We start from the raw sequence: 12,204 nt of genomic DNA, 5'->3' as shown, positions 1-12,204 counted from the left end.
ACTCTCGCCGACTTTCCTTCGCAGTTCTCTGTCAACAACATCTTTGGGGGTTAGCTTGAAAACTTTAAAGAAATAAAGTTTATGACAATGCATTTATTTTGAGAGAAAAAGGCTTCAATTTAGACATCAATTTAATATCACTCACTCACAGCAAGGAACGGAGAAACCCACTACCATCAACATGGCATCAAGAGGATGACATCAAGTATTTTATAAAAAAAAGGATGTAACACATTTTATTGAGAAAATTCATCAGGCAGTAGAATAGCTAATGGGAAATCCCAATTTCTTAAAAGTGATCTAGTCTATAGCTTTTAAATGGTGCTTAGAGAGAAAATTGTCAGTCAAGGTCTAGTCCTTTACCCCCGCCGGACATCAAGAAGCTTCTAGAAGAAGAAGAGTTCTTTTGTCATCACAAAAAAGTTGTCCAATCTTCTCCTTCGCCGATGTTTTGTCGTCTGGCACCATGGGTCGTCCTTTGCATGTGTGTCGCCACAGTGCAGGGACAAAAATCTCGCATGTTGCCAGGTAAGACATTTGCCTCCGTCAACTTTATGGCAGGTTTGATAGGTTGATAGTTTAATATCTGTATAGCCTGTTACAGAGCTTACAGTTTTAATTTTGCATCAAGGTTATGCAACTTTACACTTTTATCACAGATTATTTGAGGGTGTATAGTTTTACATTTGTGTTGATTTTATTTTACGGCTTTACATTAAATAAATTAAGTACCTGTATTATTCAATACAGTTTATTAAATATGGTTAAGTATCTATCGCAATATTGACTTTATATTAAAACACAATTTTTTGTATTTTACTGTTCATATTTTTCGCTGGTATTTGAAAATTAACTGGAATTAATTACAGCGGTCCCGCAACTTACAGAATTAAAACCAAACAGCTTTCAAAATATTTCAAAAAAATTATAAAAGCTCTAGCACAATCTCAACACTAACCTTTTCACTTGTCAGCCCCTTGGTGACACTTAATTTTATACATTTAAAAAATGTTTAATAAATGTAATAACTCCTAGAGCAAAAATGTAAAAACACACTTTTAACTTCAATGTAAGATACTTAAGCACTTTCTTATTCATTAAAAAAAGTTGGTAAAAATTTAGAGGTTAAATTTTTTTCCAGGCCGGCAGATTCGATGAACCTAGTAGTTCTGGGGTTAGAACGAATTTTGAATCGGGATGAACACTGCAACAGTCTTTGTTAGAAAATTTGCAGTTTAAAGTGCAGCATGTAGTGCATTTTCTTCTCGTTCAGTGCCGCTCTCATTCATTTCAAAAACCGCACAAAGAAAAATATAAAGATAAAGAGATAGAATTGTCTTAATAATAGTTCATTTAAATATTCTTATATTGTATTCTGTGGTTAGTGCATGGAGACATAAATAGGGTTTAAATGTTTAGGAACTGCTTGAGGAGGACTGGTGAACCATTGACCATCTAAGCTAAGGAAGTACTGAACTGGTATTGCTTATTAAATTAGTATATATAGGGATTTTCTTGTCTGATTATCTGGCCTGGCCGATCTGTGTTGTCCTGAAGTCTTTCCCCCCATTATTTCCAATATTTTTCTCTTCATCATCAGACTACGTACAACTAGAAAAGTCTCTCTCTCTCACACATACACACAAAGTCGCACAGAATATAGGTAAACATTGATTATAGTAATATTTCAAAAACATACTTCAAACCAAATATAAATGAAAGAAGAATGTTGAACAGAAAATTATATTAATATCTGCTTACATATGTATAGAGAGAGAGAAAGGGAGAGATCTCCAAACGATAAGAAGACATACAATGAGCCAGATAAGTTTAGTCCTTTTGGAAAACATCGTTTATAACCTGAAGGTTCTGAGAATGGGTCGTTACACTTACCTCTTATCTACAGACATCGCTATCGGCAGATCAAAAAAGAGAAAATACGTCACACGACGTGTACTGTGTACTGTTACGTCAGCTTCACGTGTTTTCTACGGCGACATTCACACAGCTATAAATACATTTAGAAACATCACTCATATCATTTTCCCTTAAAATAGCAGCATCTATCACAAAATAACAGATAATGAATTAACAGTTAATTAACTATTTTTAAAGAAGCCAAGACGAGTTGGGAGGAGAGGATCACAAGTGTGACGAGGGCCAGCAGCATCCTGCTGATGAAGTCCTCTACACCACTTGACCATGTCTAAAACACTTGTAACCAGTCTCACTGTGAAGTAGTTTGTGGTGCGCTCAGACTGGTTTTCATCAGTATTTATTCTAAAAAAACTTCTGACAATCGGTTTAATAGACTTTCATCCAACTGCAAGGAAGCCATTTCATCAATCACAGTTTCCATGTACTCCAGATCGGTCGTACTTCTCATGCTCACTTCTTTATTTAAGAACTGTTCACATACGGCAGACACTAGTACTGGAGCTCAATCTAAGAAATCACGGGAAAATTAAATTGTAGAGATCTTATCTTAAAGATAAGAGAATGGAGCAAAAATCACTTCTAGTTCTTTTGAGCGAAGAGGTAGAATGCAAAGGTAACGCACAAAGATTAATTTAATGTCAAGTATTTTATATAAAAAAAAATTGAAGAAGAAATTGCTCAGAAGTAATGAATATATCAAAATGAGCTGAACAATTCAGGTTAGGGATTTTTGGTATAAATATTGGTTCATTTCCTAATAAAGACAAATCAGAGAACACTGCAAATTTGGTAACAAAGTCATGTAACAGCAAATAACAGTTCGCGCACTCCACTTCCCCTTATTGTCAACAAGTTCTCGGCAAAATCGAATTTAGCAGCTGATCCTGGGAAATAGAAAGTCCTGAGTGTTCAGGTTCGTAACTTTTGGACCTTAATTCCGGCGGAAGTCCGTCACGGACAGACTGAAGATCGGATATCTACAAAAGAAAGCGTGTCCTAGTGAACAGGATGTGTCTGAAGAGATTCCCATTGTTTCCTTTTCTGACATTACTTGTATAACGATACGTAAAATATTCCTGTTTAATGGAACACACACGAACTGAAAGATCCTTGTTTACTTCCTGCGTCATATCACGAATATGTGTACAGATTATAGAGGAAGCCCGCAATACGTGTGTTTGAGAAATAATTGTAATAAAATTTTTGTGCAGAACAGCGATTGTTTGTCTGTCACCTAACAGTTAATTTAGTTATTTAACCTCATTTAGAGTCCTCTATCTGACGTGTCGCCCGAAAGGTCAAAAGGCTAGACATCGACTAAGCATTTGATCAGCGACGATTTGTCGATCTGTTCGAGATGACAGCTCATCGGCGGGTTCATTGTTGAATGATGACTTGGCAGGAAGCTCGGACTCGCACGAGTATGTGCACCCCACACATGATCACGAAAGCACTTACGAAAGTGCATGCACACGCGCACACACAGACGTAAGCATATATGTGTGTAGATAGACAGAACTGGAAGCACGTATTTATCGTGCATCATCACAGCAAACCAGACCAATAAATAATAAGCACAAAACACCAGCTAAAACGACAATACATACAGAACACTCAGTCACATAGATATGTAACAAACATGTCAAAAAGAAATAAACAGAAACTAAGAACAGTAAAATTTTAAGAGCAATAAAGGCCGAATGTACATTTGACTAAGTGTAAACATTATCGAGAACGTTCTGTAAAGCACAATAATGTCATACAAAGAACAGAAAATGCATTTTATATATAATACACAAGATAGTTGATCCTTTTTCATACGAAGTATGTAGCAGACCGAATAGGACAAAAAGAAATAAGAAACAGAGACTAGTTGTGAGCTCCACTTTTTTAACCAAAATCCCGTTAGCTGCTTTAGTAGTTTGACCTGAAGAATGCTAATTAACAGTTTCCTTCTGTTAAACAGAAGACAATTAATAATGGCTGCACAAGAGTTGCACCGGAAATTTTACCAGCACTTGCCTGGCACTGTGTGAAATGAAATGTGATTGCGTCAGGGTTAGGGTTAGATTTGTCTCAAAATAAAAAGTTGAGCCGGGAAGACCTGGTGGTGCAAAACAAATATATAGACGGCGGACGGACGGGCGGAGATCTAATAGAAGAAGACAGAGAAGAAGAGGAGAGAGAATTTTTTTTATTAGCCACATGTTTGAAACAAAGATCCGATTAGGGGCTGTGAAAAATAGTCATTGAAACAAATAGGCCAGTGTGTAAATATGTAAGGCCGTGAAATAGTTTCCCTTGTTACATTTTTATTGTTTTCATTATGGATATCATCATCATCATCAATCATCAATCATCAATCAGCAATCATCATCATCAGTTCTCTGAAGAATACAGGGCTTACTGCTTTGCCATGATATAGCCATGGTTACTGGTCTACGCAAATCATCAGCTCCTCCACGTTCACTATCCCCAGCCCCATCCTAACTTCTGGGAGGAAGAGGTTTCGAACCCACTGTAACTATTGGCTTTTGGTCTGTTACAGATTACTCCGACCATGAGTGTGTTCGAACCTGCGTGAAGGACGCCAAGCCGAAGGAATGTCAGTACAAGTTCGTTGTGGAGAGTTACTCCACCTTGTCCCGCGCATGCTACAACTGCGCTTCCGGTAACATCACGGACTGTCGTCGGGGACACTGTATCACCGCTAACGGCGTGGTCAGGAACGTCCTGACAGTCAACCGCATCCTGCCAGGGCCCTCCGTACAGGTCAGTAGTGCAGCAAAGACAACGACAAATATGACAAAAAAAACCAACAAAAAAAAAAAAAAAAAAAAACGATGTGGAAATGACTGAAACAATAATGCTGATTAAAGACATGTTGACTGCTGACTGCAGGTATGCAAGGGTGACACTGTCGTCGTGAATGTCACATCATATGTCGCCTTGTCGGAGGGGGTCACCATCCACTGGCACGGAATCCTCCAGCACGAGTCTCCTTACATGGACGGGGTCCCCATGCTGACACAGTGCCCGATACCAACCGGAAGCTCTTTTCAGTACAGGTGACAAAAAACACATCTGTATTAACACACAAGCATGCGAAACATGACCTTCCATGTTTATGTGACTCTTACAGGTACAGTGGTACCTCGACATACGAGTGCCCTGACATACGAGTGTTTTGAGATACGAGCCGCCGAGCGAGCGATATTTTGCTTCGAGATAAGAGCAAGATTTGAGATACGAGGAATCGCACACTACACCGCTGCACACGACCCCAACATGCAGGGCGGATGTTGGGGTCGTGTGCAGCGTCTAACAGTTTCTCCCACCTCAGACTAAACCTCAGTCTGTGTGCTTGTTTCCCTCGTTTTCGAAACATTTTTGATAAGTTGGGTTCGCGTTTTTTTGCTTTTTGTACATTTACAAACGTTATCACATTTATTTTTGTAACCATGGTCCGAAGAAGATGATGTCTATTGAATTAAAGCGCGAAATCGTAGAAAAACACGAGCAAGGTGTGCGAGTAATTGACTTGGCGAGGATGTACGGGTGTAGCACATCAATGATATGTTCTGAGCTTAAACAGGAGTTGATAAAGGGTACAACGCCAGCTAGGGGCGTTACAATAATTTCTAAGCTCCGGACTTAGCTCCATGAAAAGATGGAGAAACTATTGACTGTGTGGGTGACAGAGAAGCAGCTTCAAGGAGGAACCTTAACACAAAGCATCATGTGTGAGAAGGCACGAGCGATTTACGGTGATTTGCTGAAGCAGATCCCACACACTTCCACAAACGAAGAATTTAATATGTGTTTATAGAATATATTCTATTTGTTATTCATAAATAAATGTTTCTTCTTGTAAATACACTTTTTCTTATTCAAAAACACTTAACAAAAACAACTGAGGTGGTGTTTTGGGAGCTGGAACGGATTAATGGCATTTCAATAAATTTCAATGGGGAAAATTGCTTTGAGATACGAGCAATTTGACATACGAGCAAGGTTACGGAACGAATTAAACTCGTATGTCGAGGTACCACTGTAAATATATTCTTGTAATGGGCGCTCCGATGTCTCGATCGCAATTAATGAAAATATTTGATAATAAAAATCAGTCCTCGTTGCCCTTTATTGTTCGCTACTGTAGTAGCTTCGATTAAGATATCTCTTTCAGCATTGTAACAAAATATATTTATGTATTTTTTTAACGGGCAAGAGGATGTTATTTATTACCCCTTTGATTGCAGATTTCGCGTGGATGACGAGGGCACTCACCTGTGGCACGCTCACACCGGGATCCAGCGAGGTGAGGGACTCTTCGGCAGCTTCGTCGTCCGTGTCCCGCAGGAGGAGGACCCCCAGGGCCCGTTGTACGACTATGACCTGCCTGAGCATGTCATTGTGGTCAACGAGTGGACCAGCCAGTCACTGAACGAAAAGTTCACCCAGCTAGCCTTCCTCTTCATGCCTCCAGATGCAGACACCATTTTGATCAACGGTAAGGCTCCTTCATGTTCCTCTTTTCTCTCGGAGGTCAGCAGCACCCTCGAGGTCTGGGTCCCAGAGATCAAGCTGAGGTACTGAGGTACACGAGGGCGTTTGACACCGAAATTATAACTTGGGACACTCGCAACCTCGCAGTCCTCCCGATAAGCTTTAACTCTGTCTCAAAACCTACAACCTCTTTGGTCTCAACCCTGGTCTGAGGACCTCTAGATAATCAACTAAACTCTCATGTCTTCTCTGATTACAGCAGCACTTTCAACCTGTAACTTATCCTAGAGAAACTTTACTTTTGCTTCATAATTACGACCTCTGAAAGGAAACTGAACCATCGCTTCCAGAGAGACTAAACAATACAGGCTATCAAATTTAAATCCGATAGTTTACAATAATAAAGCTGTAAGTTTACGAAGATGGAATGATTTTCCTTACTATTTATTTTCCAGTGAATTATGTCTTAATTTAAAAACAAAAGAAAAAGAGAAAGTGTAAAAGAGAACATGAGAAGGAAGCTGTTTTGATGTTTCTTTAGGTCGTGCCATGGATCCCACAAAGCACCTGAACCTACCCAGACCTGTCTTCAGGGTGAAGAGTGGCAAAAGGTACAGATTCAGGGTCATCAATGCTGGCAGCTTATTCTGCCCGATCCGGATTTCCATTGACAGACATTCAATGCTGCTAATTGCATCGGACGGCAAATCCTTCAGGAGATTCGAGGTGAGGATACAAAGGGTCATCTGCCCTGTAGCTTCTGTAAATCAATGTTGAGGTGGGATAATAGTTTGTGATGAAAAATAGTATTGAAGAACTTTTTTTCTTTCTTTGATTATTATCGAAATATGGATATATTTGGATATGCCAACCAAAAATGGTGTGTTAAAGGCGTGCAGTCGCGGGTGTGTTTCGAAGTTAATGTTTGTATAATTAGACCCGGCCTTCCAAATGGTAGCACACGCTATGAATAGCAGAAATTGATTGAATAATTATTATCCATTTTTTCTCAAATGTGTCGACAGCTAGACTTTTCATTCATCCTTTAACAACACCCATCCATTCAGTTCCCAACCCACCTGTGTTCCCATTTACCGTCTCTTGTGTCCAACTCAGGTCGGTTCCTTAGACCTTCTGAGCGCTGAGAGATACGACTTCGTGCTCACCGCCATCGAAGACAAAGGGTCCTTCTGGATCCGTGCACGAGGGCTGGGAGACTGTGCGAAGAAGAATTTGGAGACGCGGGCCATCCTCGCCTACGTCACCGACGACCAACAGCACCTGCAGGACGATGCCCTGACGGTTCCCGCAGAGCGACCGGCGCCGGAAAATAACGGAAATGTAAGATAATGTCATCGACTTTTCTCGCTACTTCAGCCTTGAACCTCATCAGAGTCGACAGGGGGGAGTTCCTGTCTTCCTGACCCTTTTATATGATTCACGTATTGCAAACGGAGGGACAAAAGATCTTCAGGTCTGTCATCCTCCAGTAAGTGTCATTCTCTTTGATCATTTTGTGGAGGTCTTACAGTTCTTCCACTTGCTGTCCGTCACAGATGTTCAACTACTGGCAGATGGAGGCCAGGCCAGTACCAGAACGAGGCCGACCTGAGACACTTGGCGACTCCCGCTCGCAGCTGCTGGCTATGGACGCTCTGGCTGCGGACGATGACAGCCTCTTGCAGAAACCGGACCATCAGTTCTTCGTGCAGTTTGACATCAATAATGTCAACAACCTCCACTTCTACGACCCTGACCTGTACCCCGCTTCCAGTGGCCCATACCCCAAGACTTTCTCTCCACAGATCAACGGAATCACCAACAAGTTAGGACCAGTGCCGTTTCTTTATCAACGAGACGAAATGCCGGAGGTGAGCTTTTGGTGGGGAGGGGGAGGTATACAGGGAGGAGGACCGCTGATGGTGACATTTTTGATGACGATAGAGTAAGCAGAAGTAAATAGGGACTGTGAGAAGTATACCTACTGACTGACACTGTTATTGATACTTCAGCTGTCTCTGGTTGTTTGCTGTTGTTTTTGTTTTTGTTGTTTTTGTTTGTTTGTTATTTTTAGCTCTCGTGTAACACTTGGTCGATGTACCCATTTTTTCGCTTCCTGATTAGGGTGTGGGGTCACGGGGATCTCTAGACATCTCTAATCATCCACACTTTGGATCATCTTCTCCTAAACCTTCTGTCGTTGATCGTTTCTCACAGGGACAGCTGTGCAACAGCTCAAATCTAGGAGACAACTGTATTGGCGACTGGTGTGAATGCACCCACATACTCCAAGTCCAGTGGGGTGACGTAGTTGAGATGGTCATCATCAACAACAGCACCCAATTAGGGTACACCCACCCCATTCACCTGCACGGCTTCAGCTACAGGGTTGTCGCAATGGAAAATGTACGCTCACATTTCTTGCATTAAAGTATCAAATCTTTTGATTATCTATATCTATCTAACTTAGATATCTATCTAATCTATCGCTACATTTATCGCATTCTGATGTAGAAAGACCAAGCAAAGAAAAGAAAAGCGATGCTGATAATTGAAAACTGTTTTCAATGACAGCTGCAGCAAGTAATGTCCCAGAGTTATTCCGTCAGCTGGATGAAGAAGGACTTATACAACGCAAGCTCCACCTGGCGCCATTCAAAGACACAGTGGCGCTACCTAACGGTGGCTTTGTTATTATCCGATTCATTGCCGACAATCCTGGTAAGTCTAAGTTCCACCGAGAAAAGCATTTCCAATAGACGAGAAAATCACAAAGAAATGCAAAGACCGGTGTGAGAAAATATAATAACTAAAAATAAAATACATACATACACGAGAACAGAAACCATGAAGACAGGTAAATAAAAATTAAAACCAGAAGATAATAGCTTTAAAAAAACTAAACTGAGATAGGAATTCAATACAATGGTCGTCTACGGTGTGTTTATAAAGGAAACACCATCTTGCGAGGATGTACATCAGAAAGTAAAGTATTTTTACCTGTGTACCCCGACAGGTGTGTGGTTCATGCACTGTCACCTGCTGTTCCACTCAGAAACTGGAATGTCTCTTGCTCTGGAAGTCCTTAACAACGGCACGCTACCGCCGGTCCCTCCAGAATTCCCTCGCTGCAGGCCTTTTGAGCTGTCGAAGGGTGACTTCCGGCAGGGGAAATCACTCTCGTCTCAGGTAACGGTCCTTTCCTGTACCTAAAAGGAACACGTTCTTATAAATTTCCGTAGGTAATCAGACCCCCAGTTTCATCTTTCACTTTTCATTTCCAATTAAGCCCTATTTTCCATTAATTTGAGTTTGTTGTTGTTGTTGTTGTTGTTGTTGTTGTTTATACTAGGAGTTACTGCTTGATATCAAACATGTTGTTTTAATCTTTTGCACTGACCTATTTTTCGTTATGAGTTTGATAAAATTATAAGAACATACAAAAACTCTCATCTTCCTAATGTGTAGACATATGATTGCAATTACCAACTATCTTGTTTATTTGAATTCAGAGAAATCCTGAAGACCAAAGTATGGATGGTCATTCCGTTGTCCAGAACCCTCAAGTCCGTGCGTATGAAGTGCCAGCGCCTGTACTTTGGGCTTTTATGCTTACGGTTGGGTTTGGTCTGGCAGTTGTGGGTCTTGCTATCGTTGTGTCCGTACTGAGGACGAAGAATGTCCGACATGGCTCTTACAAGCAGTTAAAACTTCCAAACGATGGTTCTGCCAGCAGAGTAAGACTGGTCATCGATGAGCAAGACGATTACAACGCCGATGAGCGCCAGCATCTGTGTTCCAGCAAATAATGGACGACGACCAGCGAAAGCAGGCGACTGTCATTGTCATTGCATCACCTTGTAATAATTTCGTCCTCATAACCTCAGGAATTCCCACTCCTCCTATCTACTTATCCTTCTCCCTCACTCTTTTCTGACCGAGTAGAAACCTCACAACTCAAAATGTCACGTCACCTCACGTCTCAAACACGTGATTTGTGAGGGTGGGTAACATTATGTCATTATGTAACGGAGATAATGAAGATATAGAGAAGTGTCTTTAGTTGCTTATCTGCTATATTCTCTTAATTATAAACATGTTTTATTCCAAAAGGCACAGTGTTTGTGTTAGATTCTACCTCTAACTGGTGTATAATTAAATTTCAAATTATCATGTTAATTGATCAATTTCGAATTTCGTCAGCTTCGTTTGCATATTTTCTAAACTTGCTAGAGTCAGCTTCACAAGTACCCAGTGTTTGATGTGTAGATATTTTGTGAGCACATTAGACAAGGAGGAGGCGGGGATGGCCATGTTAATGTACACGGGATATTTGTAGAACACGAGATATTTTGTGAAGAAAAGAGTTTACATGATTGTCTGACAGAAAGCAGGCTCTACATGTGCACCAGCTTAGAAATAGAAATGCCAAAGCACGCAAAGGAAATATTTAGACAGACCTGAGATGGGCTCGTCCTTCGGTTTTCACCCTGGGCCAGTGAGCCACTTACTTTCTAGCAGCAATGTACAGCACTACAACATGCCATGATGTTAGGGCTAGGTTGTTGTTGTTGTTGTTGTTGTTGTTGTTGTTGTTGACTGATGCTAAAGTACTGATGCTAACTCCCTCCTCCACCCATCGTCTCGCTGATATATTGTACACAGACAAAAATTGTTAATGTCTTATCCGTTGGTACCTTAGCCGCCATGCTAGAAACTTTAAGACTATGTTTTCTTCTGTAGATCGAGTAAACCTTTCTGAAATATTTGTGGTCTCCTTTGTTGTCTGCCTGTCCACTGAAACGTAAAGATATATATATATGAAAAAAAGAACAGCTATGCTGAAATTCTGAAGCCTTTTTCTCTCATTTTGTTTATTTACCTTGAACGTTTTTCTTTCTTTTATGATGAATGTAAATGTGTGTATGTGTGTATGTGTGTGAGTGAGAGAGAATGAGAGAAATGATCGTCGGGTGCATTTGATGACTGCTAAAGGTGCGGACTTATTTACTTTGGTGTACAGGTGGTTGTTAATGTAAACACGCTTTAACCCACGTTTGTAAGTTGAAAAAAGAAGCTCTTCAAATAAATAAATTATTTAGACATGTTTATCTCTGTGATTATGACCTAAACATCCCCTGAGTTAGCGGGAACTGTCATCAGCAAATCATTAACCCAGTCGGCGACAAATAATTTAAAAAAAAAAATTATTTAATTGATCGATCCATCCGTTCATCAAAAGACTAATTTCAGTGACTTTCTTTGATACAAATGATGTTTTCCTCTCCGTATTTGGTCTGAAATTTTGATAAAGCCCTTTAACATGTTTATCGAGAGCATTCACTTGCATTTATCCTCCACTCGCAATACGTCTACAGTAACATGTTTCGTGCTATCATCAGAAGGGGTTTCCCTAGAGCTTGTCAGTCGGAAGTTCAACTTTCTCATCTTCAACGACTGACATTAAGGACAGGGTTAGTGACTGTATGTCTATCTCTATATACAGATGTGTGACATTAGCATATAATGGAAAAGGCGGATCCCCGGACTAGCATCCGCCAAGCAGTGCGAAGTCTGTGCCGAATAGTTTCATAACATCCCGGATGTAGAGGCTCTTAGCTCTTAAAGACCTAGCAGGGTGCAAAATGTTTTTTTTTCTAATAATTTGCAAAGCTCGGTGCAAGATTCTGTTTCTCAAAATCTGTGTAAACTTCTCTTCCAGTTCTAGAGATTCACGCCTATGAATACATCATCATGAAT

The 12,204-nt window shown here is 40.5% G+C and overlaps 1 protein-coding gene across 1 annotated transcript; it reads left to right on the top strand.

Annotated features, from left to right (window-relative positions):
• The first annotated feature begins 319 nt into the window (after positions 1-319).
• Positions 320-11,298, top strand: LOC112555634 (dihydrogeodin oxidase-like). The gene is made up of 11 exons (XM_025224063.1): positions 320-528; positions 4,487-4,710; positions 4,840-5,006; positions 6,198-6,448; positions 6,986-7,170; positions 7,561-7,785; positions 8,001-8,315; positions 8,662-8,854; positions 9,019-9,165; positions 9,461-9,633; positions 9,957-11,298. Exons 1-11 carry the CDS (start codon positions 447-449, stop codon positions 10,251-10,253), a joined length of 2,259 nt encoding a protein of 752 aa, XP_025079848.1. The 5' UTR covers positions 320-446; the 3' UTR covers positions 10,254-11,298.
• The last annotated feature ends 906 nt before the right edge of the window (positions 11,299-12,204 follow it).

Source organism: Pomacea canaliculata, linkage group LG14, assembly GCF_003073045.1.
Source record: "Pomacea canaliculata isolate SZHN2017 linkage group LG14, ASM307304v1, whole genome shotgun sequence".
Taxonomy (NCBI): Eukaryota; Metazoa; Mollusca; class Gastropoda; order Architaenioglossa; family Ampullariidae; genus Pomacea; species Pomacea canaliculata.
This window is presented reverse-complemented; position numbering and strand designations above follow the sequence as displayed.

Excerpts from the sequence above, each read along its gene's own strand:
- LOC112555634 (XM_025224063.1), top strand. The coding sequence starts at position 447 with ATGTTTTGTCGTCTGGCACCATGGGTCGTCCTTTGCATGTGTGTCGCC. Across the intron at positions 529-4,486 it reads AAAATCTCGCATGTTGCCAG|ATTACTCCGACCATGAGTGT; the intron begins GTAAGACATTTG and ends GGTCTGTTACAG. Across the intron at positions 7,171-7,560 it reads AATCCTTCAGGAGATTCGAG|GTCGGTTCCTTAGACCTTCT; the intron begins GTGAGGATACAA and ends TGTCCAACTCAG.